General features: G+C 46.5%; 1 protein-coding gene across 1 annotated transcript; it reads right to left on the minus strand.

The window, feature by feature from the left end:
- On the minus strand, positions 1 to 3,864 carry LOC109756939 (uncharacterized). Its single transcript, XM_020315778.3, has 8 exons — positions 2,944 to 3,864; positions 2,673 to 2,749; positions 1,670 to 1,838; positions 1,220 to 1,308; positions 925 to 1,089; positions 769 to 846; positions 505 to 608; positions 1 to 390 (listed from the first exon to the last, which is right to left on the minus strand). The coding sequence occupies exons 1-8, from the start codon at positions 3,401 to 3,403 to the stop codon at positions 285 to 287; spliced, it is 1,248 nt and encodes a 415-aa protein (XP_020171367.2). The 5' UTR covers positions 3,404 to 3,864; the 3' UTR covers positions 1 to 284.
- Positions 3,865 to 23,165: the final 19,301 nt, after the last annotated feature.

Raw genomic sequence — 23,165 nt, forward strand, 5'->3', positions numbered from 1 at the left:
TAACAATAGTCTATATATACTCATTTCTATTTATGTAAATCGTAGTAGGGTCAGATTTCTTCTTATAGCCTATACAGGGGATAATATGCACACATGGGAACAAACGCACTCATGCACCCTCCACCTTCAGCTGGGAAGGGGGCGTTGGGATCGTTCAGCACCTCATCGGGCCGCTCTGCTCGCGAAACACGGACAAACACAACACACTCACTCACACCTATAACATCTGCTTTCTTATCTGCACAGCGCAAAGCAAGCGAGGTTCCCTGCTTGCTGTTTGCGGCCTAGAAAAGCTGGAAAAAGAGGCTTGTCGAACCGTCGCCGAATGACCGGAGGTCTGCTGGCTTCACCAGTGCCCTGCACAGTGGGCAGGTGCGCTCCCTCTCAAACCTGCCATCACCCGGAAAAACGTTACAAACGAAATTCCACAAGATACTCTGAATGTTGAGATCATGAAACAAAAACTGTAACTAGACGGGAGTGGAAGGAATGCCCGTGCGTTACCATTCAGAGACACAATCTTCACAGAAGACATGTTTACAGCGCAAAAGAATGGGGACATGCATCTTCTCTTGGCATATAGCACACATATCACCAGCAGCAGCAACCTGAGTGCACAGACACCGCATCAGTAGTCAAGTACAGGAAAGATGCATTCCAAAAGTTCCACTACTCAACACATATTCACATGTCATCATTGTTACTTACAAACATTCAGTAACAAGTTGCAGCCAACAACTTCTTAGTGTATAAAGCATACAAAATTACCTGCTCACTCGTTGCATATGAGCCATAATGGAAGTCTTTATGGGACAATGCTCTCAGTGATGTAAAAAATGATTGGATCTGCCAAGCAAACAGTTAAGTGTTAGATGGCATCCACTCAGTATCACTGCTGAAATTGTATAATGGAAGGTATATCACCTTTTCCACAACAGATGTCAACTTGAAAGTAAGATACAGTCCGGTGGTTAGAGAAGAAAATAGGCTCCCATACTCCTTGTTCAGGAAAAAACGGTACCATACAGGAGCAGGCAATAAGGCACGGTACAGAAGTAGAAAGTATTCCACGAGTGTTAACATTTGACCCTGACCAAAAAGGGAAAATCGGTTATAGCTCCTTGATTATACAGAAATAATAGCACTGCAGAGCTATCAAGAAAAACACCAAGATGTACTCGCATGAATCTAGGATTACAAATGTGGAATGATTTATTACCTGCCTACGATAGCTACGGCCTTTGGTGTTCCTGTAGTACATTAGCAGTATGCACTTCACGATCATAGCAGTTTGGCGCACCATTGTATCTGAACAAATTTTAGAAGAAAACCAACACGATTACAAACCTCATGAAGAAAGTATCAGTTCTAGACAGTATGGCTAATTTAGTCTATGTTATCCACTGAACATAGATGTTCATGCTTGAAGTATAGCGATGCATCACCACTTATACATAGAAAACAACCTACTTTATTTGTACATATCCACATGAAACAAATCTGATGAACTTTTGAGCCAGTTAACACAATTAAAATTAAAAGGACCCTAGTACCAGCAATTAAACGTTTCCAGGCAGTATGACGCCCACAGAATGAATTTAGAAGCAATGCAAGTGGCACAAACTAAATATGTTCAAGCATCATAGATTCATAGGTGAAAATAACATACCATTCACCAGGATTACGAATATTGCATGCCAAAATGGTGGTATCTCTTTTGGAGGAAGCATGACCAGAGGTCTGATAAGATCACCATTCTTGTAACACCAGTACACTCCAGATACATGAACGACAAACAATATTGTAATCCCAACAAGAATTAACATTTTTCTTTCCCCCTGCATCAAGCAGAAGAAAAGAAGCAAAGTTAGCCAGATGGTAACAGGATCCTAGTTAAACACTTAAGCACAAATGATAACAACAGTAAGCATCCTCATACAAGGAACATAAATAGCTAATAGGTTTCCGTAGAAGATGAAGAGAAAGGCAGGGGCATGAAAGATGCTTGCAAGCTACAACTACGTATACAAATAGAACTCCCGCAATTCCAGGAACCAATTAATTGCTGCAGTAATGATCAAACTAATGGACCGCATGTAACCATTTCCATTTGGAGTTTCTTTGGTGTAGGGCAAGGGCATAAACCAACAAAGATATCCAATTAATTTACCTTGCAGTCAACAGGACAACACAACTGATGCAAAGAAGAACATGGCATACACAGGCATGTAATGGTAACGCGTGAATACAGAGAATTCATGAAAATGCTCGACACAGTCTGGCTTATGGATGGTTGCGATGGATTTCATAGTGTTGGCTGCCCAGGTTTTGGTTTGTTTCTAACTTCCTGAACTCAATGTGGATGGCACGGTGTGATTTCGTGTTCTATGAAAATGTAACAGGGGCTTTTGCGCTGTTAATAATCTATAAAGTGCTCAACACGACAATAATGTTACCATGTAAGCACGTAACAAAAATATCACCATCGCATTTGTTCAAAGATTACTGAACTGAAACATAGATCGATACAACACACCAAGCAACATGATTGCATACAATGAATTGGACTTATTTCATCAACCGTTACTCTTTAGTCTTTAGTTTTGACACACTAAGCTACGGGTAAACTACACCAGAGCCAACAAAAATCAACAAACCGGGCACAAACCTACCTTGAGAGCAGTCTGCTTGCGCAGGATGTCATTGGACTTGAACATCACGGCAGCAATCCAGATGGTGACAAAGAAACCTGCAGGAAACAACCCAGATCAGTCAACGGTTACTCAGTGACCCTCCCGTTCACAAATAAACAAATGCAATCATAAGTTCCACCCACGTTTGTTCACAGGATAAACGAATGCGGCCATACACAGACGACAACATAGTATCAATTTGCACTGGCGGATCATGAAGGAAAGATAAACAGAGTGGATGGGTAACGACCTTGCAGGTGCTGTCTGATGAAGACGACGAGCAGCAGCAGGGTGAAGGGCAGTATCTGCTCCACCCACCGGGCCACCTGCTGTATGTCGTACCTCTGGTAGGAGGAGGAGGAGTCGACGCCGGCCGCGCCGGCCGCCGGCGCGGGCGCGGAGGGTTGCGCCCCTCCCGCGGCGTCCCCCTCCTCCTGCACGGCCCCGTCGGCCGCCGGCGGCCCCACGATCCGGATCGACACCTCGCCTCCCCCGGCGGGCGGGTGGTGCGGGCCGGGGTCGGCGCGGAGGACGCCCGAGTACTCGAGCAGCGCGGAGAGCGGCGCCTGGATGAAGCTGGAGGCGGAGAAATGCACGCCGTAGCGCCTGGACGGCACGGCCGCGGAGGCCTGGGGCTGGAGCGGGGGCGGCCGCGGCGACGGCGGGGGAGTCGCCGTAGTCGTCGTCCGCGGCGGCGGCGCGTCCATCATCGGGGCGTCGGGCCGGGGCGGCGGCTTCCAGAGGCGCCTGCGGCGGTGGCGGAGGAGCGCGGGCGGGTCGGCGGCGGCGTCGCAGGGCGGGGGCGGAGGAGGGGAGGCGCGGAGGCAGGCGGCGAGGCGGAGGCGGAGGCGGCGGAGGGGGCTCGCCGTCGCCGTGGTGGCGTCGGGTTGGTCGGTTGTCGCGGTCGCGGCGCGAGGAGTTCCTGGAGAGAGGCTTTTGGTTTTGGGATATTTCTCTCTCTCTGGCCCGTACGCCACGCCTGCCCGCCTTTCCGATCCTTCTCTTCTCCTCTTCTTTTTTTTCTCCCTTCTCCGGAGGAAGGCTCGGGCGTGGGCGTGGGCGCGGGTTGGGTTATGTTTGGGCGAGGCGAGGGTGACGTGGCCGCGGCGGGGATGGGGATACGCCGTCTGCCTCTGCGTCGATCGTGTCCGGCCTCTTTGTCTTTGGTTGGTTGCGGGTTGGTTCAGTTGATTAATCATCATCATCATCATCTGTCTGGTTCAGACTTTGTATTAGGACCTGATTAATTGCATAATCTGTCGGCGTCGCTGCTACTACAAGGACTGCTTCTCATCAGCTAAAAAAAAGAAGGGTTGGTTCTGCGAGTCTTTTCTTTCCCGTACACTGCCGGATCAGCTCGGGCATTGAGCGGTAAAAATATATTATTATTTTCTGCGTCGATATAGTGGTGCCTTGGCTCTGTCTTCTAGATGCTAGATAGGTTAGGGTTTTAGTCCTTGTATGGGCAGCGCTCGGACGGATAGCGACCCTCCTTCCTCGAGTCAGTTCTCGGGTTCCAATCCTCATCAAGTTCATCGTCAATTGTGATGGAACAGACGGAGCTCCATCATAGATTCCTGCCAGCTCCTTAGGGCGGCGAGGTTAAGGTTTCTCGCCGCCGGAGATTTGGATTCCTGACAGGTTCTTCTGATTGAATCAGATTCAAGGGTTTGATGATGACGACTGTGACTCCGGAGCGGTGGTCCTTAGGAGCACATGAACAAAGATTTTCCGGGTGTCATCGACGGGTCCGGCCGGCTCAGGTGGGAGTGACGACATCAGCACACTGGCAACTCGTTCTGACGATGGCAATAGTCACTCGGTGGTTCAAGGATCATGATGTAATCTTTACTATGTTTGCGATGTTTCGTACTTCTGATAAACTTCTATAATAAATCCGAGTCATTTAAAAAGAAGAAGAAGAAGAACTAGCATCAGTAGTAGCTCCCATGTCGAACCAACGGAGGGAGTGACCCAGCCAATCCATCTATAACCAAGCCAAGGCCCATACGCCATGCCGGAAACACTTGTTTAACATCCTGATTATTTAGTACACCATCTTCCTTACACTAATTCAGTTTAGTAAGTTTGTCTCACATATTCCCTCATTTAAAATGAGATGCATACTCTGTTTTTTTAATGTTAACTATGTCTATGTTGGCCAAGTATAATGAAAAAATATCAACATCAACGATACAAAATTGGTATCATTAGATTCATCATGACGTGCACTTTTGTAATTTATTTATTTAGTATTTTAGATGTTGCTAGTTTATTAGCCAAGCCCAAACTCATGGTCAGAATGTGCTTGTGATGGGAAACATGGATATGAATATCATTGAGTAACCTTAAAGAAAGAACGGAAAGGAGATAAGAGGTCGTCCTCAATCATTGGGCGGACACTATGTCATACGGAAATTCGCAGGGGCACGCACCTGCCAAGCCCTACCTGACCGCTCAATTGCCTCGCGATCGCGAAGTAGTTGAATCTCGCACGAGCCCACAATAAGTTTTAGGTTTTGACCGTTGAAACTTACAACTTTGTACTAAGTTTCAAGGGTTGAAATTTATTTATTTTTCAAAACTCGCTAAAACGTATTTAAAATGGATCTTATTTGAAAGCCCTCGTCACCAGAAACACAAATATGAAAACATAACTTAATTTAGACTCTTTTATTAAAAAAGGTATGAAAGTTTGAAAATCGAAAGCCTAAAGAAAAAGCATGAGCAAGGGACTCGGTGCCCTAGTACCTGCATGCCACAAATACTCTCTCCTATGTCATATTGTTTTCGATCCTTTCTAAGTGGCTAGGAAAACAAAGATGGAAATGATATTGAGAGTTTTGACACGTTGTGTGGATAGAGACTTGGCTATGTGCATCCCGTGTATATACTCTTTGAAATGCATCACGTAGTCCCAAAGAATTGGGGTACATTTTGATGCTTCAACCGTGTTCTCGTTGCGAATCAACCTGTGGTTGAATGGCTGGGAGCAGTAGCGATCCCAGGTAAAAGTGACGCCCCAGACAAACAACGTATGTACAGTGCCAAACAGTGAAAAATACTGTAGCTATGCCTGCATCCAACGAAGCAACGGCCAGCCACGCCCCAGGCTGAGGCCCTGGCTGCCTGGGGCCTGGGTCCGCCACTGGCTAGGAGTACAGTGGTATCCCCAGTCCAGTCGGGTTCAAGTCCTGATGCTCGCATTTATTCCTGAATTTATTTCAGAATTTTCGGTGATGCACGTTCAATGGGAGCAGACGTTCCCATCGACTACGATGCGTCTTTGGTGACTTCATTAATCTAAGATGATGTGCATTGTGTTAAAGAAAATGTGTCCTTGTTACCGAAAAAATGTTGATGGAGAATTGGAGACGATCCATGTGTCCCCCGTGCCTTGCTTGCCATCAGTGGTTAAGAATGTATATGATAGCAGAATCAAACCAACACGCTCGACACGGCGACTAGGCTTTTATATATCATCTCGCATCACTTTTGGTTTGTACTTAGCGGTGAACAATCTTGCATCTGCCCTTTTTTCCCACCAACATCGAGGGAAGGGAACCAACAACAACATGCCAACATCAGTGAGGGCAGAGGGTTGGTGCCTAGCAGGGACAAAGTAGATATATAGCTGTTGGGTTTCATGTTGTTTCTGTGAAGAGAGTGCAAAGGAGAAGGCGCTCACGGTGCTCACACACTCGTGTACGGTGCACGTACGTGATGAAGTGAGTGTCGTTCCCAGCTAAGCTAGCTAGCGTGTGATTATCACAAGGTACATTGGCTTGCTATAATGCACATGTGTCGTAACGGAAAGCAAACGAGGGACGGCTACCAACTCTTACATGCTCCCATGCTCTCATTTCAAGAAAGACCATTTAAATGTTTCAGACATTTCTTAAGAAAAATTGTAATGTTCAGAAGGCCTATTTCCACAACCCCTACAAGAATCTAGACACAAATTCAAATAAACATTGTGAAAAAAAAACAGCAAATCTTGACGTGAATAGCGTCATTTTTCTTTTGTCGTTGTGTTCTCCATGCATATTTTGAATTTAGATCTGAATTTTTTAGAGGTTGTAAACTCATGTCTTATGTACCCTTAACAAAAAATGATTTTTTTAAAATGTCTAAATTTACATTTTGAAAGCTGAGATCATGGGAGCATTTAAAGGTTGGTATCACCGATACTTTCCTTGGTGATGTAGTTGCCGCCGGATGGAGATACGCCGTCTGCTTTCGCGTCCTTCCATGGTTGGTTGTGAGTTGGTTTAATTAATTAATCATCACGTGTCTAGTTCGACCTTTTGATTGTTGTGTTGTGTGAAAAATCATTCGACAATGCAACACATACAAAAAGAAACGAAACCACAAAGGCACAAATTAACATAGGGCTCACCTCACTAAACAGGCCGGGTAGCCCAAAAAAGAGCAACCGAAATAATAATATCAAAGCAAGCATTCACTAGTAGAAAACAGGGCTTTGGTTCGGGCCTGGCCAGCCCATTAGTCCCGGTTCTGCACGAACCGGGACCCATGGGGGGCATTCGTCCCGGTTCGTGAGCCCAGGGGGTCTGCCGGGGCCTCGTGGGCATTGGTCCCGGTTCGTCTGGACCCATTTGTCCCGGTTCTAGGCACGAACCGGGACCAAAACCGGGACCAATGGTCCTCGCTCCTGGCCCACATACATTGATCCCGGTTTGTGCCTAGAACCGGGACAGAAGGGGGAGCTTTAGTCCCGGTTTTTTCCACGAACCGGGACAAATGAGTTGCCTATATATACCCCATCGCCGCAGCAGAGCACTCCACAGTGCTCTGTTTTTTCTGGTCGGCGAGGGGAGGGCATTTGGGTGATCTAGCTCACCTCCTATGCACATGAGGTGTTCGATGAAATGCCCGAGCCACACTAGTTAAGCTTTCTTCTCTCGAAGCTCGACCTCCGAGCTCCATTTTTTCCGAGATTTGTCTAGGTTTAGCGGTCCGTCACGTCCCGTCCCCGCCTTCACCGCCGTCGATCGCCCGCGCCGATCTCGTCGGCGGCACCACCGTGGTGAGCCTCTTGTTCTTATCTTCTTTCTGACAGAAAAAAAATCTTACTTCAGATAGATACTTGTCTAATTTTCTTACTTTTATTATTCCTTGTTATTATATAGTGCGATGGTTTTGGTATCTGCCCCCGTCGACCCTCGTCCTGTCTATGATTCGGATGTGGTATATATTATCTTTTTATAACTATTTGGTTCATTTCTTGTTTATGACAATTATGCCGACCAATGTGACATATATTTTATTTATCTAGGAGGTGGTTGAACCGGAAATTCCAACCGACCCTATTATCGAGAGGTTAAATTTAGTTGAAGGAAAAAACAATTACTTGAAGAAAAAATAAAAAAATTGAGGAGGAGAAGATGATATTGGAGTTGCATGTTGTGGATGTCGTCGATGATCACAAGATCAAGATGGATGCAATGCGGTTGAAGATTAGAAATATTAGAAAATATGCCATTCATACCGAGGCTTGGTATCATTATGCCGTTGGATCAATCGTTACCTTGGTTGTGATTATGATCGCATTTGTTGTTGCATTGAAAGGTTTTACATAGTTTCAATGTATGGTTTAACTAGATGCTCTGAAGAGCTATACGTTGTTCAATTTGAACTATGTATGTACTTTGGTTTTAATGTGATGATGAACTACTATTAATTTGGTCACTTATCCATCCATGTGAATCTGTAATGGTTTTTGACACACATAATTATATATAATGCACGCAGATGAACCGGCAATAGATGTACGGTGACATACACACCTCCGAGTACATTAAGGGCCTGCATAATTTTCCCGAAGTGGCTGAGGAAAACAAGCAGAATGGTTTTATGTGTTGTCCATGCCCTAACCCTCTCAACTTTTTAGCACATGCTATGTGGGTGAAATGATGATACCATGCCAACTTTCAACCTTTTCAGAATTCATTTGAAATGCTTTTCAATTTCAGGGTCTTATAGCTCAAAAAATCAGTAAATACATGAAAAATAATAAATGAAGTCAGAAAGGGTTGAAAATTGATGATGTGGCTTTGAATGGTGCATTTTGAACACACAAAAAATCTGAAGTTCAAATAAGTTCAAAAAAATGAAATCCCTTTGTAATAGATGAGTTTTCGTCCGAAACCATGATACTTCAAAAGAGATTGTCCATTTTGTACACGAAGTGCATCAAGTTTTTTCCATAACCCTCTCAACTTTTTACACATGATATGTGGGTGAAATGATGATACCATGCCAACTTTCAACCATTTCAGAGTTCATTTGAAATGCTTTTCAATTTCAGGGTCTTATAGCTCAAAAAATCAGTAAATGCATGAAAAATAACAAATGAAGTCAGAAAGGGTTGAAAATTGATGATGTGTCTTTGAATGGTGCATTTTGAACACACAAAAAGTCTGGAGTTCAAATAAGTTTGAAAAAAATGAAATCCCTTTGTAACAGATGAATTTTCGTCTGAAACCATGATACTTCGAAAAAGATTGTCCATTTTGTACACGAAGTGCATCCAGATTTCCCGTAACCCTCTCAACTTTTTAGCACATGCTATGTGGGTGAAATGATGATACCATGCCAACTTCAACCTTTTCAGAGTTTATTTGTAGTGCTTTTCAATTTCAGGGTCATTTAGCTAAAAGAATGAACTAATATAAAAAAAGAATGAACTAATAGCAAAAAAATGAACTAATAGCTAAAAGAATGAACTAAAAATAATCAATTAAAATATTCTGTTATGATCAACTAAAACAAAACTATAATATTCTTTAATAGCAAAAAGAAAATCTACTAAAAAACTTTTATAAAACTCAAATAGCAAAAGGAATCAACTAAAAAGCTTTTATAAACCTCTAGTATTTTTTAAACTAAAATTATATAAATTTTATGCAACTAAAATTATCAAAGTATTTTATGTTCAAAACATGAAAAGCAGAAAGAATTATCATAAAGATTTTTTTGTTAGAAACTTTAGTAGCAAAAAGAATTTTCATAAAGAATTTTTTTGATAGAAACTAAAATAACAAAATCTATTTTTGAATATAAGGATAAAACACAGTAATATTAAATAGCAGGAAAAAGAATCACTCAAAAAATATTTTTATAGTGAAGTTATTCAAAAACTAGTGATTCACACAAATTTCAAAGAATTAAAATTTAAACTATTCAGATTTGGAAACTAATGGAGTAACAAAAAGTTTATAATTATTCTGACCTAAAAGCAAAAGGAATAAAAAAACAAAGCAAAAATCAAAAGAAAATAAATAATTCAAAAAACAAAAAAGAAATACTGGAAAAAAAATAAAAAATTCCGCCTAATGGGCCACACGGCCTGCATACGACTAGAAACCCATCTGTCCATGGGCCAGGATGCAGGCCCGCAGGCCCAATAGGCCCAACATGGCAGTGATAAGGGTAGGCAAGTACTGCCTGCATATTAGAGAGGAGCTCAGCACCTGAGCCGCAACGCAGCTTATAAACAGGTGCTGAGCTCTCTCAGCTAGCCAGGTGGGACTAAACTTTCCACCACACCACGCCAGCACAAGGCCTTTGGTCCCGGTTGGTGACACCAACCGGAACCAATGCGGCCCTTCGGTCCCGGTCGTGGAACCAACTGAAACCAATGCCCCCCCTTTAGTCCCGGTTGGTGCCACCAACCGGGACCAAAGGTCCGTGTTTCCCACCCTTTGGGCTGCTGAAAAGAGACCTTTGGTCCCGATTGGTGGCACCAACCAGGACTGAAGGGGGGCTTTGGTCCCGGTTGGTGCTACCAACCGGGACCAAAGGTGTGGCTATATAGGCCAACACTTAGGAAAATTTCACTTCTCATCTCGCAGTTGCCGCCCCGACGACGCCGACGACATCGACGCCGCCCGCCGCCCCCGTCGTCGCCGTCGCCCGTGCCCATCGTCGCCGTCGCCCGCGCCCCTCGCCCGACGCCGTCGTCGCTCGCCGTGCCTGCCCCGACGCGCGCCGCCCCGGCCCGCCCCCGTCGTCGCCGTCGCCCTGCCCCGCCCCCTTCGTCGCCATCGCCCCTACCCCGAGCGCGCGCCGCCCCGGCCCTGCCCCGACGCGCGGCGCCCCGGCCCGCCCCCGTCGTCGCCGTCGCCCTGCCCCGCCCCCTTCGTCGCCATCGCCCCTACCCCGAGCGCGCGCCCCCTGCCCCGTCGCCGTCCTCGCCGCCGACCCCGCGCCCCTCCTCACCTTGGTCCGGCCGGCGCCTTCCCTGTCCTTTTTTTCATATATATGATGATATATATGCTTGCTTTTTCATATATATGCTTGTTTTTTCATATATATGATGATATATATGCTTGTTATCATAATTGTTGTTGTTCATATATATGATGATCTTTTTATAGAATATGATGTTTTTTTGTTCATAGATGATCATATATATGATGTATGCACGGATGTGGATGAAATATGATGTTTTTTGTTCATAGAATATGATGTTTTTTTATTCATAGATTTTTTTTGTTCATAAGAGAGGCGGGGACGTCGAGGAAGTTGTACTGTTTAGGGTTAGGGTCATCGAGGAAGAAGGAAAATAAGGAAAAAGAAGAAAAGAGGAAGAAGGAAAAAGGAGAAGAAGAGGAGGAAAAAAATAAGAAGAGGAAGTAGAAGAAAAAAAGGAGAATAAGAAGGAATAGATTTTCTATTTTTTCTTCTTCTCCTCTATTCCTTCTTCTTCTCCTCTTTTTTTCTTCTATTTCTTCTTCTCCTCCTCCTCTTTTTTTCTTCTTCTCCTCTTTTTTTAGATGTATTTTTTGTATGTATGTATGTATGTATGAGGGATCATAGATGTATTTTTTCAGAATTCTCTATCATGCATAGACCGATTTTAGACCACGGGAGCACCCCCTATCGTTGCAAAAGTTGCTAAGTGATATTAAGAAGGAAGAAGAAGAAAAAGAAGGAGAGGAAAAAGGAAAATAAGAAGAGGAAGAAAGGCGAAGAAGAGGAGAGGAAGAAGAGGAGAAATAAATAATTAAGAAGAGGAAAAAAGAAGAAAAAGAAGAGGAGAAGAAGAAAGGAATAGAGGAGAAGAAGAAAAAATAGAATATTTTCTATTTTTTCTTCTTCTCCTCTATTCCTTTCTTCTTCTATTTTTATTCTTCTTTTTTTCTTTGATCTTCTCCTCTATTCCTTTCCTTTTCTCCTCTTTTTTTCTTCTCCGTCTTCTTATTTTTTATCGGGTATGTCGTTGTCGATATACCCCCTCCCCGATAACTTCAACATGAGGGGGGGTCGATATACCCCCTCCCCGATAACTTCGACATGAGGGGGGGGGGGAGGGTGTTGACGAGGGTTCGAGGGGGCGAGGGTCGGGAACTAGCTACGGTAGAGGGTCGAGGGTCGCCGAGGGTTCGAGGGTCAAAGTATTGAATAAATCCATGACTTTTGCATATGAACCCTTGAAGCGTTGCTGAGGCCACCCAAATTTACCAAGTTAAAAGAGCGTTGTCGTCGAGGCCACCCCGAACCTTTGAAGCGTTGCCGAGGCAACCCCAAACCCTAGAGAAGCGTCGAGGCCACTAATATGATTCCTTCTTGTGATTAGGTAGCTAGGTCTACGTTTGCCACTAATATATCCACCTGCTATCATGTTTGTATAATAATTGCCATGTTGTAATATTTGCAGAAACAATGGAGTACGGACGAGACGAGGCAGCAGAAGAGGTGTTGGGGGACATAATCTTAGCCGGAGCTGATGTCTTGTCGTACCTTAACGACAATGATGGTCTGGAAGGACATGGTGAAGAAGCAGGCTATGGCGATCGAATAATGGAGGAGGAAAGACCTGATTATGATGGCTCCGGTGACCGAATGTGAAGGAAATATGCCCTAGAGGCAATAATAAAGTTATTATTTATTTCCTTATATCATGATAAATGTTTATTATTCATGCTAGAATTGTATTAACCGGAAACATAATACATGTGTGAATACATAGACAAACAGAGTGTCACTAGTATGCCTCTACTTGACTAGCTCGTTAATCAAAGATGGTTATGTTTCCTAGCCATAGACATAAGTTGTCATTTGATTAACGAGATCACCTCATTAGGAGAATGACGTGATTGACTTGACCCATTCCGTTAGCTTAGCACTCGATCGTTTAGTATGTTGCTATTGCTTTCTTCATGACTTATACATGTTCCTATGACTATGAGATTATGCAACTCCCGTTTACCGGAGGAACACTTTGTGTGCTACCAAACGTCACAACGTAAATGAGTGATTATAAAGGTGCTCTACAGGTGTCTCCAAAGGTACTTGTTGGGTTGGCGTATTTCGAGATTAGGATTTGTCACTCCGATTGTTGGAGAGGTATCTCTGGGCCCACTCGGTAATGCACATCACTATAAGCCTTGCAAGCATTGTGACTAATGAGTTAGTTGCGGGATGATGTGTTACGGAACGAGTAAAGAGACTTGCCGGTAACGAGATTGAACTAGGTATCGAGATACCGACGATCGAATCTCGGGCAAGTAACATACCGACGACAAAGGGAACACCGTATGTTGTTATGCGGTCTGACCGATAAAGATCTTCGTAGAATATGTGGGAGCCAATATGGGCATCCAGGTCCCGCTATTGGTTATTGACCGGAGACGTGTCTCGGTCATGTCTACATAGTTCTCGAACCCGTAGGGTCCGCACGCTTAAAGTTACGATGACAGTTTTATTATGAGTTTATGTATGTTGATGTACCGAAGGAGTTCGGAGTCCCGGATGAGATCGGGGACATGACGAGGAGTCTCGAAATGGTCGAGACGTAAAGATCGATATATTGGACGACTATATTCGGACTTCGGAAAGGTTCCGAGTGATTCGGGTATTTTTCGGAGTACCGGGGAGTTACGAGAATACGTATTGGGCCTTATTGGGCCATACGGGAAAGAAGAAAAAGGGCCTCAAGGGTGGCCGCACCCCTCCCCTTGGTCTGGTCCGAATTGGACTAGGGAAGGGGGCGCCCCCTTCCTTCCTTCTCTTTTTCCCTTCCTCTTTTCCTATTCCATATGGGAGGTGGAATCCTACTAGGACTAGGGAGTCCTAGTAGGACTCCACACTTGGTGCGCCCCCTCCTAGGGCCGGCCTCCTCCTCCCTTGCTCCTTTATATACGGGGGCAGGGGGGCACCCCAGAGACACAACAATTGATCCTTGAGATCTCTTAGCCGTGTGCGGTGTCCCCCTCCACCATATTACACCTCGATAATACCGTTGCGGAGCTTAGGCGAAGCCCTGCGTCGGTGGAACATCATCATCGTCACCACGCCGTCATGCTGACGAAACTCTCCCTCAACACTCGGCTGGATCGGAGTTCGAGGAACGTCATCGAGCTGAACGTGTGTAGAACTCGGAGGTGCCGTGCGTTCGGTACTTGATCGGTCGGATCGTGAAGACGTACGACTACATCAACCGCGTTGTGATAACGCTTCCGCTGTCGGTCTACGAGGGTATGTGGACAACACTCTCCCCTCTCGTTGCTATGCATCACCATGATCTTGCGTGTGCGTAGGAAAATTTTGAAATTACTACGTTCCCCAACAGAATGCCGGTGCAAGAAGGAGACCGTGATGACGGCTCCGGTGACCGAACAGAGTCCGGCCAGGTATATATATATTAATTAAGCCTGTGCTGACTAGCTAATTGATGCATTCATTGTTTTGGTATGTACACTTATTAATTAACTCTCGTCTTTCTTCTTTTTTCTAGCCCTCCGGATCGAGCACAACTTCGGTAAAGAAACGAGTCCCGAAGAAAAAGTTGCGCTCGGATGAAAGGTTTGAGATCACAACAATCGCGCGCGATGGCCAACTGATTTAACCCATCCGGACCAAGGAAGCATTTTCTGCTCAGTGCGGGGTTCTTGTTAGGGACAAGATCCCAATCAGCGTCCACCAATGGTTTAAGCCTAAGAAGGAAGACCCTGAGGTGTCTTATGTCAATGATATGCAGAAATGATCTTTGGACCGCGTTGAAGGAAAATTTCACCCTACCGCCAGAGGAGGATCCGGAGAAGCCAGTTAAAGAGCAATTGAACAAGTCTCATGCTCTTAAGAAGATGGCAGAACTATTCAGGAGGTCGAAGAATGAGTTGAAAACATCGTTTGTCGACCAAGAAAAGACACCAGAATTCACCGGCCGGTATGAGAAGATCAGAGATCACTGGCCCGCATTTGTGGCCCACAGGACATCGGACAAGAGTAAGAAGATGTCAGCGACAAACAAGAAAAATGTTGCGAAGAAGCAGCTTCACCATCGCACGGGGTCAGGTGGGTACCTCAAAGCCCGGCCGTTATGGGCCAAGGCTGAGAATGACCTGCTTCATAAAGGGGTCGAACCAGAGACATTGAACTGGCCATACCGTTGCCGGACTTGGTTCTTCGGGGTTGGCGGAACCTTGGACCCTGTATCAGGGAAGTGCGTTTGGACGAACGACCAACTTAACATACCCGTCAAGAAGCTTCAGCAGTATATTGATGCAGCGCAACAAGGGACGTTCGTTACAGACAGAGAGAACGATGAGCTCACAATGGCCCTCGGGAATCCTGAGCACCCTGGACGGACACGAGGCACGCCAGGCTCCATTCCGTGGAAGGATGGGTTTCCGGACGCAGGCGGTTACAAATACCAGGAGGGGAGGAAGAAAGTGGAGCAGAACCAACTGCAGAAGCTGCACGAAAGGGTACAAGCGCTAGAGGAATGAGACACAGTTCGCAGCAAGCGACCTGCCGAAGGTACCCCGCCATCTCAGCGGAGAAGCAGCGTGACTTCCACCGAGCTGCTTCAGCTGGAGCATGTCTTGACAGCTCCTGCTAGCTACCCCGTGGATGCTATCACGGAGTCTCAACATTGCCACCTTATGACGCAATGGCAGAACTTCAAAGTCAAGGCAGCTGTCGGCTCTGTTCGACCTCCTGAACCCGACACAACTTTTCACTGCCGTCCGATTCCAGAAGGATATGCTAGGGTGACGGTGGACGAAATAACGGAGGGATTTGAGGACCTCGAGCTTGACCACCCTACCAGTGAAGGGGAGACTCGGCTGGGTTCTGCTCTGAAGACTCCATGCCTATGGCGGAAGGAGCTCATCAACCTTCCGAACTGGACGCCTCTGCCTCCTCCTCCTCCTCCTCCGGTGAGTCAGGGCACTCCGCCTCCTCCTCCGCCTCCTCCTCCGGCGAGTGATCAGGGCACTCAGCCTCCTTCCCCGGTGCGTGGCGGCACTCCGCCTCCTTCTCCGCCTGCGCCAGCGCGCCCGAGCAGCGAGCCTCCTCCTTCTCCGCCTCGTCAGCAAGGGCGGAAGAGACCCGCCGCCGCTCCGGCGCGTCGTAGTCCTTCTCCTCCGCCTCGTAAGCAAGGAAAGAAGACAGCCGCAGCCGCTCCGTCTGCTCCCACGTCTAGCAGTACAGCCAGAGGCGGGAGGCAATACAGATTCGGTCCATCTCTCAAGCCTCTAGAGAAGTTACCATACAAGATGACCATGGAGGAAAACAAGAAGATCGTGGAAGCCGAAGTGAGGGACTACTTTCAAGGGGTGAAAGCAAAGAAACATCCACCTCCGGAGGAGAAGATAGATCCGGTGAAAGCAAAGCGCACTATCGATGCCCTGAAGCGAGCACCACCTTCTCTGCCGCAATCCAACTATGATCGCATTATTGAAAGGTCATTTATCGAAGCGGAGCGGTCGGGAAGTACTATCAGTGATCGAAGGTTAGCCGAACAACGAGCTGGGGAAAAAATTGCCCAGCTTGGCGAACAAGCGAACCAATCGTGCCCCCCGCTCAAGGTGTCTAGCGATATCGTCGCTAATCATCCGGAGATTTTGCCCAATACCAATCTTGGAGATTACCTACCCGACGATGTACATTATGATTTCTTGGAGGTGGACGAACACAAATACCATTACGGGAAGCCTCTCGTCAAAGATGAAAGATCTCTAACAACGATGATGCGAAGATTCCATGATTGGTACATGAAAACCTGCATAAAGTCTGGGGGATGAATACTTTGACGCTGAGAGTTAAAGAGGAGCATGACCTCGTTGGAATTGAACTGTTGTCTGTTCCATTTGAGGAGTTCTTCCAGTTTTTCAATCAAAAGGCCCTCGATAAATTAACGGCCACTTGCTACTGTCTGTAAGTACTACTTCTGTCATTAAGTCTCTATATATAGCTCAGCTCTTTCATTGCATGTATATATAATTACCCTCACTATATTATGCATATTAAAGATCGCCGAATTGAAGAAAAGACAAATCGATGATATTGGGTTCATTAACACAAATCTCATAGATCAATTTACGGTTGAATTTCAAGCCAAAGATACCGATGCCAACTTGCTACGATTGTTGGTAATAAATCAAAACAAAGATATAATACTCTTTCCTTACAACTTCAAGTGAGTGTTACTGTCTTGTGCATATTCGGTTTCCCTTATTAGTCGAGGTTATAGTAATGTAAATGATGAGTTATGCATGCATGGGCAGGTTCCACTATATTCTCCTAGAGATTAAGCTTGAGCAGGGACTAGTAACCGACTTAGACTCGAGACGAAAAGATCCCCAGGAGTATGCGGACATGACTGAAATGCTCGAGAAGTAAGTTAAATCGATCATTATCGCACCATATCGGCAAGTTTGTTCATTTCCTGATATCAAGTAATTGTTTTCTTTGTCTGGCAGGGTTTGGAAAAAGTTCACCTCAAAAGCTCCGGGATTGCCGAGGAAGCTGCGATTTACACACCCGAAAGTTCCTAGTGATTCAAGCGCTAGTTTCATCAATACCATTTAGCATGCTTGCTTATCAGTTTGATTGACCTCTATTTCTTGTAAATTGGTTGTGGCAGGAAGCCGAAAATAATTACCGTGGATACTACGTTTGCGAGTCCATCCGCCACATGACCTGTGAGCGGGGCTACTCTAACAAACAATATGAAGTGCGTAAGCAATAATATTCAATATTTTATTTTATTACCATCATTTGTGTTGAGTTTCATTCATTCATATATATGTATTGACCCCCCTTCTTCAAATTAGATGTTTCGGATGCGGGATGAACTCCTAGCACCAGATCGCATGCGAGCAATTCAAGAGGAATTGGCGGCATTCTTTCTTGACCACGTGATCGATAAAGACGGAGAATACCATGTGGACCCTGAGTTCATATATAATTAGGGGATTATATTGTAAGAGATCTTATATTGTATATATGTAGCCAGTAGCGTCGGATAGATATACGAAAACTTGTTGTTCGACCAATCTCTCGGAGAAGGAGAGGTCGATATCACTTCTCTCTGTATGCATATGTTCATGACGATCTTCTGTTCCCTTCATTTGCTTACTAGATAGCGTGTCGAGTCCTCTCTATACGTATAGGACGTAGCGTCGACCAAGCACGGAGATAAGAGAGGACACTTCTCTCTATTAATTAGCTAGCTAATACAATATATGAAACACCTAAATTAACCCCCCCAAACCCCCTAAACCCACCTGTCAAAAAAAACATCAGCTCCTGCCAGCTGCTGACGCGTGGATGCCTTTTGGTCCCGGTTGGTGCCACCAACTGGGACCAAAAGCCCTCCTGCCTGGGCTCGCCGCAGCGGCCATGTGGAGGTCCATCTGTCCCGGTTCGTATAAGAACCAGGACTAAAGGCCTAGGGCTTTAGTAACGACCCTCTAGTCCCGGTTTCACAACCGGGACAGATGAGCCTTACGAACCGGGACAAATAGCCTTTTTTCTACTAGTGATTGAGCGTAAAAATTATTATCGTTCCCATTGTTTTGATATTCCAAGGGAAGTAGTAAGAATTAACCTTAATTATTGTCACCGAAGGAAAAACAAGAGAGAGATTCCATACGTGACACCGAGGGGATAACGTATCCTAGTGCCTTGAGAATCGTGAACACTCGACCAGCTATAGCCAGACCAGATGAAGATAAGCACTCGTCAGCAGTAGTAGCTCGCATGTCCAACCAACGGAGGGAGTGACTCAGACAGTGCACCTTTAAACAAACAATGAAACATACCAAGGTCGACACGCCATGCCGGAAACACTTGTTAACAACCTGATTATTTAGTTCGTTGTCCATCCTAGACTAATATCCAGTTTAGTATAGTACTACTCCTAATTTTTTGTCTCGCGCCGTACCATCAAGCACATTTGTGGAAGCAGCACAATAATTCTCAGGAATCTGTCGGTCGATGAAAGAAAGAAGAAAGAGTTGTTTGGCGAGCCAAGGCCAAGCTCATGGCCAGAACGTGTTTGATCAAATAGGAAACAATATAGATATGGATAACATCAGCTAAGATTAAAGAAAGAACCGAAAGGAGATAAGATGTCGTCGTTAATCATTGGGCTAGACCCTATGTCACAGTTATATCGCTACTAGTAGTCATTTCTAAAAAAAAAGAGGCTACGGCCGTATACAGGAAATGGAGACGGAAATGATGTTGCCACGATGTGGACGTAGCATCCGATGTCTCATTGTGCATTTTTTTTTTTTTTGAAAAACCGCCATATATTAATTAAGTAAAAAGGTTATTACATCGCTCATTACAAAATTAGCCATGCAAGGCGGAACACTATTAAGAAGAAATCCCATCAGATCTACTAATAAAGCTAAACTTCATGATTTCATGAGCCACCCCATTGGCTAGCCGATTGATTTCGTTCATTGTGCACTTTGATGTCGATGTCATGTTGTTGCAGAGATCAGACACATTTTATAACGTGTCTTTGCATTAACGGAGTGCTTGCTATCGGAGAAGTGTGTCCACAACAATGCTACATCAACAAAAGTTTACTTAAGGATTACAGACTAAGATTGGCCTGGCGTTTTTTAATTGGATTAAGGGGGAGGCTGGGGCCCATCCTGGTGAAATTCAGGGAGGCGCGGGGGGGGGGGGGGGGGGGGGTTGGGTTTGGGGGGGTGGTATTATCGAAGAGTCACATAACAGCCCTGTAAAACGTCCATGTGTTTAGCATTTTTGGTGTGTCCATGCATGTATGCGCAAATGTGACTTAGACACAAGGCATGGTTGCTTGCCATTAGTGGTTAAGAATATACGATCCATGGAAGAATCGAACCAACACGCTTCGACGGCGACTCTTGCATAAGTACTGCTCCATCCATTAATTTAAGATGTTTTTGACACTGATGTAATACCAAAAAAACGTCTTATTTGCATGTCATCTCATTTCATGTCTGGTTGTAGTCAGCAGCGATCGGTCTTGCATCTGCCCTTTTCTTCCCAACCAAAATCGAGGGGGCCAACAACAACATGCCAACATCAGCTCGAGGGCGGAGAGGGTTGGTACGTAGCAGGGTAGATAGCTGCCCGGTTTCATGTTGTTAAACAAAAAACAAAAGAGAGACGGGCGGATGGCATTGAAGACGATGCTGCAGGAAGGAAGAAGCTGCCGCGAAGGCGGAGCCATGTCGCCATGTCGCCGTCGGTGAGGGCGTCGACCTAGCGCGCGCGTACGTGCTTGCTTCCTCGCTGGTTTCTCAGCCCCACTGGGCACAGCCCCGAGATTTGGTTGATGTCCTGCAGCTACAGCCGGATTGAATGCCCAACGGAACCGGCGCCCGCAATCAACACCCCCGATCGACCGACGGATCACGGATGGATCCAGGCACGGCCGCGTTCGTCGTACCTCCGACAGGACGTACTGCTGCTACGTGTGGGAGATGCGCACCACGTACGCGCACACGCGGCGAACGCTCCGCCGGGGAGATGCGAGCTCTGGGCCAGCCCGCGCGCCGACGCTCCGGAGCGCGTGCTCTGCGGCGGGCGGGCGGAGAGACTCGCGGCGTTCGATTTGCTTGTGGCGCGCGGGGAGTGCACCAGGGAGGGGGCCAATCAGGCCAATCCTAAAATTTTTCTTGAGGTGGCCAATCCTATATATGACGCCCGTGCGCGCGTCATGTAGAACCTCCAGATGGGCCGCCTCAACTGACGAGCTTCTTCTGTTTTGTTTTTCCCCTTCTTTTTTTTTCTATATTTCTTGTTCCTTTTTTCAGATCTTGGGTTTTCTTCTTCCTTTTCTGTATTTTGTTTTTGCACTTTTTATTTTTCTTTTTTATAGGTTTGCAGTATACGGTGAACTTTTTTTAAATGCACACCGAACTTTTTTTAGCAAACCGTGAACTATTTTCGAATGCACACTGAACTATTTTTAGCATATGGTGAACATGTTTTTCAAAATACATGCTTAATTTTTCTATATACGTTGAACATTATTGCTATATACATTGAACATTTTTTAATACACACCAAACAATTTTTAATATACGGTGGACTTTTTATAAAAAAAATATAGCGAAAAGTTTTTGAATTTTTTTTCTGCTTTTTAATAGATTATAAAAATTTCTAGCTTCTAAAAAACAACAGTTGTATTTTTGGGCGAAACCGACTAAAAAATCAAAAAGGAAAAAAACCCTCTTCATGGGAAAAGTGGGCCGGCCCATTCGTGTAGGCTTCAGCGAAGCCACTCCTAGTTGATGCACACGAAGTTCTAAAAACAGTTGATACACATGAGTGTCAACTAGGAGCTCTCGGCCAAGCAGACACGAGGGTTACTTCTCTCGAGCCTACCTGGGCCTGCGGATGGCCTTTCAGAACCCAGCCCAGCCCAGCCTCCGAGACAGTTCAACTAACCCAAATCAATAGGTGCTCATACATACATAAAACAAACCAAATATCTGCCGGGCTAGCTTCATATACTAACATCTCTATTTCCAGTTTTTTTTAAATTCAGCCTTAAACTGATTAATCAGGAATTGACACGTGCATTAGTTTGGGATATGACTATGCACGTGGGTTGCATGTGCCTTGAGATTTTATCAGTCGATTGGTGGTGCAATGATTTAGATGATGGTTTCAGCTTTTTTGTTTGCTACACTCTGTCTCGCGCGCGAAGGGTCATGTCGAGTCCAGCACCGCCGTACATGGCTATAAAGAGCATCTTCTCCTCCTCCCCCCCAATGGTCCATGCTTCACCTCCTTCTCGCCCTACCAGTCCTGGCGTCAAGCCCTTGTTCCCCTTCCAACGCCGCCCACCGAGGTCATGGTAGTGGCGCCCCAATTTCCCCTTCAGTGCCGCTGCTGCGATCAGTGCTTCGGCTACCAAGGAGCATGGTTGTTGCGGTTCTTCCCATGGAGGCCTTCGAGACATCGATCAGGTCATGAGCGAGCTCCCTTTTTGAAAACTGGAACTCGAGGAGCCCTCGGACGGCGACGACGACAACTCTGCGGTGCCAAGGTACAACCGCCGCATCAAGGTGCACACTGGCGTGTACAAGATGGACAAGAGCAACACCGAGATGATGAACGGCGAGCAAGAAGCAACTAGAGGGCGCACTAGCTTGGCCAGACTCCAGCGAGCCACATATGTAATGAGGTCAAATGGCTGTAGGTAACCAAACACGGCGTAAGCATCCCTAATACTAGAGCTTGCATTCGCATGTCCATGTCCAACCAACTAAGATAAAGAAGAAGCCACCACGTCACCGGACACCGGTTGTACAAGCCAGCGATGCGCCAGCGGTGGCCTTCCTGGGACCAAAGTGGCGGCGACCTCCCATGTTCTACTTCCCCTCGAAGTTGCCAGCGGACGTGGCCGGGGATGAGCTAGCCACCGACTCGTCGATCTCCTCCGCGCACCCGCCTTCTTTCTCTGTCTGCATCACGCCGGCTACGTGCGCGTCGACGGCAGATGGAGCGGTCGTAGGCACTGGAGGGGCAGTACGACGCGGCGTCGTCCATGCTCGTGTCCCCGTGCTCCCCTCCGTGTCAGCCTAGAGCAACTCGCCACTCCTCCGCAAACTTGCTTGGAGCGGCGAGTTGCTGAACCACGCGCCAGATTGGGGCGACAACTTGCTCCGGCGGCCTAGGGGAGGGAGTTGGAGCAGCTCGCTGCCTCGTTCGTATCCTTCGGGCTTGGCGGGCCACCATGCCGACTTTTATGCTGGAGAACTCCTCTTCCTGCCCTTCGGATGCCATCGAAATGGTGAAGAAAATGGTGCAGGAGGATATGGGGGGAGCGGCGGAGGGGTGCGATTCTTGCCCGGCGCATGCCATCAAAATAGAGGGCGGACGGGAGGAGCTCGGCCGGCGTGGCGTTTAATGTCGGCCCGCTCCTGAACGGACGTGTGGTCGGAGTAGGTTTCTCGGCTTCCACGTGGGGGGTTAATGGGTATGAATGTGGCGAGAAGGCGTGTTCAGCTGGGCGTGCAGTTGGCGGCGCCTTCGGCCGGCGCGCCGCTTCAATGGTGGAGGCAGTGAGAGGTCGCGTCGGCCCTGAGCCGTCTTCAATGCGGAGCTACGCGCTCTACAGCGGCATGAATGCGGGCAGGCGGTGCCGGGCGGGAGCGCGCGCAAGAGGGGGCAAGGTTTTTTTGGTGGATCAGGATGGTC

This window comes from Aegilops tauschii, chromosome 3, assembly GCF_002575655.3.
Source record: "Aegilops tauschii subsp. strangulata cultivar AL8/78 chromosome 3, Aet v6.0, whole genome shotgun sequence".
NCBI classification, from domain to species: Eukaryota; Viridiplantae; Streptophyta; class Magnoliopsida; order Poales; family Poaceae; genus Aegilops; species Aegilops tauschii.

Bases quoted from the DNA above. Each gene is read 5' to 3' on its own strand.
- LOC109756939 (XM_020315778.3), bottom strand. From the start codon at position 3,403: ATGATGGACGCGCCGCCGCCGCGGACGACGACTACGGCGACTCCCCCG. The intron at 1,309-1,669 runs GTATGTTATTTT...AAATTTGTTCAG, and splicing joins ATTCGTAATCCTGGTGAATG to ATACAATGGTGCGCCAAACT. The intron at 609-768 runs GTAATTTTGTAT...CTGTGCACTCAG, and splicing joins CATATGCAACGAGTGAGCAG to GTTGCTGCTGCTGGTGATAT.